Below are 9,318 nucleotides of genomic sequence, written 5' to 3' on the forward strand. Positions count from 1 at the left end.
ATGGGGTTGTGTGTGTGTGTCTGCACTCATGAGATGTTTGGGGGGGGGGGGGGTGCATGAGTCCTGGTTGATCCTCACGGTGCTTGCTCTGCTGGATTCGTCACTCGTCCCATAAACAAGATGGACCCTGTATGAAGGACACCAAAACAAAGCATTAACGTGTTATGCAAACAAAACCATATATTTATGTAGTGTCAAGCAGCCCAACGCACAACTCCACTCTCCATGTAACAACATGGGATCATATGAAGCTGCCCAGCTCAATACCTGTGTTTACTTGTCGAAGAATAAATACAAAGGGCCGGTCAGCCTTGAAGACCGGTGCACGGGATCGCTTCAGAAGCACCATCGCTACACGGCAGGCAGAGATAACACGTGTTATGATTACAACCTTTTTGGTGGGGAGGTCAAGCCTGCTGAGACGCTAGCCTGTATGCACAATGGTGCCTGAATGCTGCTAGATTGCTACTCCATCTTTCAGCTCTGCCTTAAAATGTTTATTAGCACGGACAGCTCACCCGTAGCAGCCGCTGCCTTTGTGCCGTCTTCTGTGACCTCTATGCTCGCTTCGTGAAACGCTTCGGAGACATAGAGACCCTCCTCCACTGTGGGTGTGTGTGTGTGTGGGGGGGGGGGGGAGTCAGAGAGTGAGAGAGAGAGGGGGGAAACGTGAGTCATCTGTCAAACACATCTGTTGCCGGTTTAGTTTTCGAGGGAGCCAAACACCCTTGAGAAATGTGAGGCTTGTGCTCATGTTTACCTGATATGCCAGTGAAGTCTGCTGCGGTCGGGCTGAAGGCGTCGCTGATACCGACGGAGGGAAGCACTGACCTCAGGTTGAATTTGTTTTGCATCTTGAACCTGGGAACCAAGCAGTTTTCATAGAAACGTTAACAACCGGGACACCACAAATGATTCAGGATAGGCGGGGGTGTTAAGAAGCAGTTGTGAAAGCCTGCCAATGATTTCGGATTCACGCACACACAGAAAAATCTAGTCGTAAATCGTGGTGGAGTGGCCCCCCCTATGCTCCCCCTATTATGAGTTTCAGTAAATCAGGACGACCTCTGGATCGCTGGCGCTCACTTGGGTAAAAAGACGTCCATCTTGGTCCTCCGCAGGCCCGTGTCCCAGGACGCCACCTGGTGGGGGCTGAGCTGGGCCTCCAGCGAGGCCAGGGGGGTCTTCCGGTCGCTGGGCAGGGCCAGCAGCAGGCTGAGGCTCTTGCCCAGGAAGGGCAGCTCCACCACCGTGTACCGCTGCTCCGACGCGCCACGGAACTGGCCTACAACACAGAACACCATGATTGTAACGTAATTGCATTAATGTGCAACGCCGCAATACAGTGTCCATGGTTACTGCTTTATTAATGTTTGGCAATTGTATTCGGTGGTATGATTGTAACCCGATCCCCCTCACACTATATTTAGCATTCCTAAGAGGTATTCAGAACGAAGCTCTACATCTCGGTTGTGGCTTTTTTGTTCTAGGTCTTGATTCATGCATTTGGCAAAGTTTCGTGCCTTACCAAAGTTGACCTCGGCCGCCTGGTACATCATGGGCACCTTGACCGCGCTCCCGTCCGTGAGGGTGAAGGGCAGGTTCTGGGTGTTGGTGAAGAGGAACTGCTTCTGCCAGATCCCCCGGAAGGCCACCGTGTTGACCAGGGCCATCTGGAGCCGCTGGCCCCACCACGGGGCCTCTCCCTGGGCCTCGCCAGAGCCCGACAGCTCCCCGCTGCTGCCGCCCGACTGGATGGGCCACGTCTCATCTGTGAGGAACACGTTTTTCATGAATTACCAAGTCCGACTTACATTAAGCAATCGTAGAGCAGCAACGTACAAATGTCTGCCAAAGCAAGAGAGATGCACAGGTAATAATAATAATACAACAAATTGATGTAGCGCTTTTCCAAATGCTCAAAGACGCTTCACAATAGCACCTAATCATACGGAACAGAAAAACAAAACAAACAAAAAAAACAGAAAGTTTAAAGGTTAAAAGCAAGGGTGAAAAGGTGTGTTTTGAGGGCTATTTTGAAGGATGAAAGAGTGTTGAGATTGCGGATTGTCGTTGGGGACGGCATTCCAGAGAGAGGGGAGGGAGGTAAGCATAGCTGATCACAGAGAAGCCCACAGAGGCACACAGAAGCATTTTCAGTCCATTAACATCCACCATCTTGCAGTGACGCTGAAAGGCCTACCAGTGCTGCGGTGGTGTCCCAGTCGCCCCGGGACGGGCGACCCCAGCGAGCTGTGGGTTTGGTTGGGCTGGCTGAAGCTGGAACGGACCAGGCGGGTGTTGGCCCAGGCCTCGGCGTGGTGCTTGAACCCTGACAGCAGCTGGACGCCACTCTGGATGAACAGGGCCGTGGCCTGCTGGAGCCACATGCCCTGGCTGGAGTTACCCACACTGCCCTGCAGATGCACCAGGAAGGGCTGCACCTGCACGTCTGCCAGGAAGGAAGGGGAGAGGTCCTTAGTGTGAAGTCGTACAGATCTGTCATGTTGTGAGAGCTAAGAGTTCAACTCGACAGTTCAGTTTTAATCTTTCTTTTTTTGCTGAAATGAAAGCCAGCAGCACACTATTCTCTAGTCTATAGCCACACACAAAGCTACGGTCAATAAATTACACCCATGCAGTACACAGTATATGGATTTTTCAGCAAATGCCATAAGTAAAGTTGTAGTGCTTGTTCAACAACAGCCTCGCCATCCATCAACTGTTTGCAAAGGCTTCCGAAAAAAACTACGTCTCGGACATAAAGCTGGGCAACCATTAATGAAAAGGTCAAATAAAATCCCTGGATCAAGAATGGAAAGAAACAAAAGACCCAACGCAATAGTTCCTCAACTGAATCTCTCCCCGACAATCCACCGCCTCTGTGGGCCTGCCGAGTGAATCAGTGCTGACTGATGCTGATCTCCAGGCCAGAGTTCTAACGCAGTGGTGGCCTCATCTGATACGCTGCCATAACATGTCATGACGATCCAAATCTAAATCAAAGCCATATTAATTGCCCTTCTAGGGCCAAATCTGCACAATATCAACGAGTGCACAACATCCATCGCAGGCAGCTGTTTTAGATCAACGACCACTGCGAAACAAAATACCACGGGGTACACCGACGAGCTCTGCCGAGAGGTGGCGCCTGCGATCGGAAACGAGAGAGTTGAGTTAGCTCCCTCAGTGACCCACACGACCCAACGTCAAACGTCCATTGTGGCAACTGGGGTCATTTCTAAACTGCGGACAGCCAGTCCAAGCCCTCGTTGGTTAGGGTTGGAGTCACAAAGAGGGTGAAGGGAAGCGTTTTGGAATAATCAATGATCCCTGGATAACCCCGAACAACCCCTTAACGCAGTAGTGTGGGTGAGTCACAGAGAATATGTAAGGAACAAACCACGACGGGGCGTCCAGTTATTGGAAAATAAAGTACTACACTACAGGGGTGGGCACTGAGGGGGGCTGACCACAGCATTGATTCAGAACGGTTAAAAGGCAGAGGGGGGGTTCCCGTTCTGGAAAAATAATTCACACCCTCAGAGTGTTGACCCATCAGGATCAAGTATTTTAAAATGCAGTTGTATATAATACATACGATGATATCGTTGTAATGTTATAACATATCCAACCCACCCCGCCCCTGCCCCCCTCCCTTCCCACCCTCCTGGGGACTCCCTAAACGTGGGCCCCGGCAGTGGGAGAGCGGCGGGTAAGGAGATTAGCGTGGCGGAGAGCGAGAGGGCCGGGGGCATTATGGCTCCAGACACCGCCGGGCTCTGCACCGGGCCTGGTACCGGAGGCACGGCCCCGGGAGGGATTCCCACGCCAAGGGCCAAGGTGAAGAACACACCAGTCTTCTGGCCTGCCTGGCCACCATGAGGCATGGTGGCCAGGCAGGCCAGAAGACTGGTGTGTTCTCCACCTTCCTCGGGGAAGGCTTTGCAGATATGCTTACCCCTTTGCTGTATTCCCCTCTAAAAGGTGTATGCCTACAGGGTGGCTGGAAGGCACCTCTATCAGCGAATACGGACAGCACCCATCTAGTGCTTTTCTCGAAAGTAGGTTAGTAGGTATGTAGGCTAGGATTTCGAGTCGTGGGAACATCACGATTGTTTGGCTGTCATATCATGTTATAAAATGATAAACAGCGACCGCGTCAGATGTCAAACGTTTGTGATTGCACGGTGAGTTAAGGTTAACATTCTGCATCTGTTCTTCATATACAATACATTATCAACACCAGAGCATCCCTGCTGTCGCCTCGCCTTAGCCTCTGAACCCTGTGTGTGTGTGTGTGGGGGGGGGGGGGGGAGAGGGTGTCCTACCATTCATGTTGTATCCGAGGGCCTCTTCCAGCTGAGCCAGCGTACTCCCCCGGGCTCCAAGCTGCAGCAGCCCCAAGGACAGCGAAACGCTCACCGGCGACACGATCAGGTTGGAGTTGTTCTCCGTCTCGGTGAGCGTTTGGTAGAGGCTGACGGCGAAGCGGTTGTGCAGCTCCCTCATGTTGTCCTGGAGGCTGCCGCCGTGGCTCTGGGCTCGCCCCGCCAGACACAGGCACAGGAAGAGAGAGGCCGTCGAGAGGGGACCCATGGCCGCACGTCGGGGAAAGGGTCCGAGAGTGTTGTGAGAAGAGTTTTGAATTCCGGTTGATTGGGATCACTGAACAAAAGAGAAGAAAAATGAGGCATATTGAGGTGGGCCTCTGTGGATGTTGAGATAGGGGGGACACTAGGGTCCACATAGAAGTACCCGTTGGCTTATGGGACATTTCACAGAGATGTTTTGAGATGAGTTGCCCACATGACCTGTAAAAGGTCAGTTTAACCTAACTATTATAGTGGGTTAGGGTAAGTCCAAAACAAAACAAAAATAACCGGGGGAATAATGGCTAGAGCAAGATTGACTGTAATGCGAATATAATCTGACTAGCTGAAATTGCACATAAATAACCACACTTTCTGATCATCATAGACCACCATTCTACAGAAAAATAAGTAGTCCCTGAAACATTGACAAAAACAAAGATGTATTGCAGTGTTTTTATGGATAAAACGAATACAGGATAAAAACGAACGTTAAGTTAAGTTTTCTTCCCATCATCTCACTTAAGGGCCACTTACCTCGCGTTGGCTTTAGAATCCCACTTTGAATGCTTCTGCAAACCAGAGGTGTGCAAGTATCTACTCGCTAGCGTGCAAGTGTCTACTCTGTGCAGCCGCTGTGCGTGGCCGCTCACTGCTGTCACTTCTTCAGGTCGCTCGCTTATGGAGGAACTCTTTCCAGTCATGCGACCGCGTTTCAAAGCAATGCTGCGTGTTTCGTGGTCTCTGTCGGCGATGTCCGTACCACTCGGTCAGAATTCCTCCCTCCACCGCACTATAAGAAGCCGGTGAAGGGAGGCACGTCGCAGCACAGCAAATCCCAAACCGAGCTGTGGGCGCACACACACACACACACACGCACACGCACGCACGCACGCACGCACGCACGCCGCAAGCGCACACACACACCCTCCCACCCACACACACAAAGACAAACAATTCGCCCGGGCGTTTGATCATCAATAGACATCTTCAAAAGGAATACAAGTGTAGAACCGTCATTTGCTGCGTCAGCGTTTCTAATTGGTTGTGACATGGGAATGCGTGGTTAATGAGAAGTTGAGCTCTTTTGACACGGCGGCACCTGCACAATCCAGTACAGCATCATTATAGTGTTATTGATAATGCAATATATTGATTAATAGGATTTGATTATTGTGATTATCATCATAATAGTCATTAATCATAGTCATCATCATCATCATCATCATCATCATCATCATCATCATCATCATCATTTTTTTGGCAGTTTAAGGTTCAGCCTTTACAAGAGTTATGATAGGCATACAGTAAGGGTTCGGGGATATGTCTGTCCATCAAGGATTGGGCTATTTTAAGAGAAATATGCCATCCATTACACAGAGATAAGTGGTTATTAGACCTGAAGTTGGTGTCCCCTCTAATGAACCAACCTATGATCATTTACTGACCGTGACATCTCATCTCCATTTGCGGCGCTAGAATTCCGGATTCCTGCTTTCCGAGTTGGACGGCTGAGTCGGAAGAATGCGGGGACTCCATTTAACGAAGCCAAGTCGGCTCCACTAATTAATCAGCGGAATCTCCGACGGACAAAGCCATCAAATACCTGATGGCTACTATTCACGCTCCGGTCTTCATGGGAAAAATGTCGGCATTTCTTCAGGCTGACTGTCAAGGGATAAACAATGAACAGTGCTTTATGGCAGACTGCTCTCCGCCCGCACATATGATTGAAAGGGGGCCAAGACAAACAAGATCCGCAAACACTTTGTTCTCTCCAACATAAATATTTTTTTTGCTCTCCATTTCTTGTCCCTTTACCAATTAACTCGTATGTTTGTGCGTGTACTCGTGTGTGTTTATGTGTGTGTGTGTGTGTGTGTGTGTGTGTGTGTTTGTGTGTGTAATCAATGGCATTCATTGTGCGTGAAACGTGCGTGATGAATTGTATTTAAAGTTTAACTAAAGTGATCCTCTGATGACCGCCTGCCTGTGTTTGTTTGCGTGTGTTTGTGTGTGTGTGTGTGTGTGTGTGTGTGTGTGTGTGTGTGTGTGTGTGTGTGTGTGTGTGTGTGTGTGTGTGTGTGTGTGTGTGTTTGTGTGACTCCGCGACGCCTCCGCTTTGCCCCACATGGCCGCAACTTAATCCGTACTATAACGGTGACCGTTTACACCTCTCACTCAAATCCTCCCACACATGACCTCTGAACTCATAGGGCTGCCGACCACAGCCCCGCGCATTGTACGGAGGGGAAGAAGGGAAAAAAATAGGAAAGGAAAGTTCCTAAAATAGGCTCCCAACAGGGAGAAACGTCCCATTTGGCAAATCATTTGTCCCCTCATGAATGAACATGGAACATGGAAACAAACCATTATGCGCCCTTGCTTCGGTTTGTACAATTTATCACTGAAAAGCAATGAATATGCACACACACACACACACACACACACACACACACACACACACACACACACACACACACACACACACACACACACACACACACTTCTGCAACGATCACACACTTGCGCACTGAACACATCATCAGTGTAATAGAGACGCTGACCGCGGCCGCCCCGAGATGTTTACAAGATGACTTCTCCTAGCTCACCTACACTCTGGCCTACTTCTCTCTCTCTCTCTCTCTCTCTCTCTCTCTCTCTCTCTCTCTCTCTCTCTCTCTCTCTCTCTCTCTCTCTCTCTCTCTAGGACCCCGGGGGGATTAGAGGGGACGCTGGTGGGAGGCGGGCGGCGCAGTGAGGCGGTGTCGCCGGAGCGATGTGCCAGGTACGCCCTGGAGGATTATTATTATAGAGCCACTAGCGCTGGCACTGGGGGGCTGCGACGTGAGAGAACGCATCCAACACACACACACACACGCACACACGCACGCACGCACGCACACACACACACACACACACACACACACACACACACACACACACACACACACACACACACAACAAAGTACAGGCTACTCTGACATGGGTTCACCACTTGCCTTAAGGAAAACATGGAGTGAAGTGAAACAGTAAAAGATTTTCTGACCACACTGGCTCGTTGAGGTCACATTATAGGCCTACGCTCTTAAATACCATGCAGAACACTTTGTGCCCTATGCACACACGTAAAAACACACACACACACACACACACACACACACACACACACACACACACACACACACACGCACACACAAAATAGATAGTATAAAAGCCAGTCTACATTTTTCTTGGTAATGAGACATTCATGATAAGAATAGCCTTTTTGGTTCATATAGGGGATTTAACAAAAAAATTGTGACATTTGTGAAATGATTGACGAGGATACGTTGTGGTGAACGACTTTGGATTCGACCAATAAGAAACCTTAACCATCATGGTGGGTAACTGTCTCAGCGTCCTCATACGTTACCCGCCAGCAGCGCCCTCTACCGGCACACTGGTGAGTCGTGATCCGGACTAGGTTACTGCAGGCTGATATACGTCATCCTACAGGTTGCAGAGGGGGGGGGGGGGGGGCAACACATGGCTCTTCATGCCCAAATAAAGACATCTCTCTGATCTTTGTATATTTAAATTGGTGATGTTATGCCACCAAGGTGTGAGTGTGGTTAGCCATTACAAGCAGTTTGAAAGTCTGCCTATTCCTATGTTTGAGTGACATCACAAGTGGGAGTGTCCAAAAGGCAGATTTTTTGGACTGGAGTGATCAGTCAGAAAATGTTGCTTATCTATCCATCATAAATCAAGGTGGACACGCCCTCTTGTGATGTCACTAAACAGGCAGATTTTCAAACGACTTGTAAAAGCTATTCACACTCACACCTGGTGGCATAACATCACCCCTTAAAATGAATAACTATGGAGCTTGGGAAAAACACAGGGGAATAATATGCTGTGTACCCTGATTATGATCATGTGTGCATTTACAGTAAACAGTAAATGATGGGGCAGTAATTCACTCCATGCACATAAGAGGCTGTTCACAGTCAGCCTCGGCCTTCATCACAGATGTTAAGGTGGATGAAAACAGGTGGTACTCGTTAACTTAATTACGGTTCTGTCGGGTACCAGGTCACATAATTAACGTCATGAGATAGGCCCTACACCTGTGTTGGCACCTGTGTGATAAAGGATATGAGGGCTTGAATCAGTATGGCAGCTCAGTATTACTATGGTAATGGAAGGCTGTGCACTCAGCCGTTATAAAACGATATTCCTTGCTAGGGGGATTTCTGTAGCCTTAAAATGAAAAAGGCTGTTTGTTGCCAAAAGCCTATAGTATACGGCCAAGCTAGTAAAATGATTACGATTTGAATAGGAGTTCATGCAAAGCAATTCAACACCAGTTCTCTGCAATGTTATACATGAGGAATTACATTTGTGGGTATATATATGATGGACTATATTATTTTGTGATAACCCCTTTGCTAAAAATAATGTTCTAGTGTATCCCAAACTGGGCTGTGATTGGTCCCCTATGACATCACCATTGCACAACTGACAACCCATATGTACTATTATGGGATTTCCCTCCATAGTCTGAGGTCACACACACACACACACACACACACACACACACACCTGTTTAAGCACTTACCCACAGGGGCGAGCCAGTGATATAACTGTTCATCACACAAGAGGAACCAATGTTTTCAAACGGGTGCTAAATAGAACACATTACCGAAAACACACATGTGAACTTCGAAGCAGAGGGTCAGTG

At 48.9% G+C, this 9,318-nt stretch overlaps 1 protein-coding gene across 1 annotated transcript; it reads right to left on the reverse strand.

The window, feature by feature from the left end:
• Positions 1-74: 74 nt before the first annotated feature.
• Positions 75-5,296, reverse strand: serpine3 (serpin peptidase inhibitor, clade E (nexin, plasminogen activator inhibitor type 1), member 3; the record flags this gene model as incomplete). Its single annotated transcript, XM_079733082.1, is given in 10 exon segments — positions 75-127; positions 268-351; positions 519-605; positions 761-861; positions 1,087-1,285; positions 1,529-1,771; positions 2,204-2,452; positions 4,332-4,616; positions 4,619-4,668; positions 5,130-5,296. Coding segments are annotated over 10 exon segments (1,518 nt in total).
• Positions 5,297-9,318: the final 4,022 nt, after the last annotated feature.

This window comes from Pollachius pollachius (assembly GCF_949987615.1).
Source record: "Pollachius pollachius genome assembly, chromosome: 3".
NCBI classification, from domain to species: domain Eukaryota; kingdom Metazoa; phylum Chordata; class Actinopteri; order Gadiformes; family Gadidae; genus Pollachius; species Pollachius pollachius.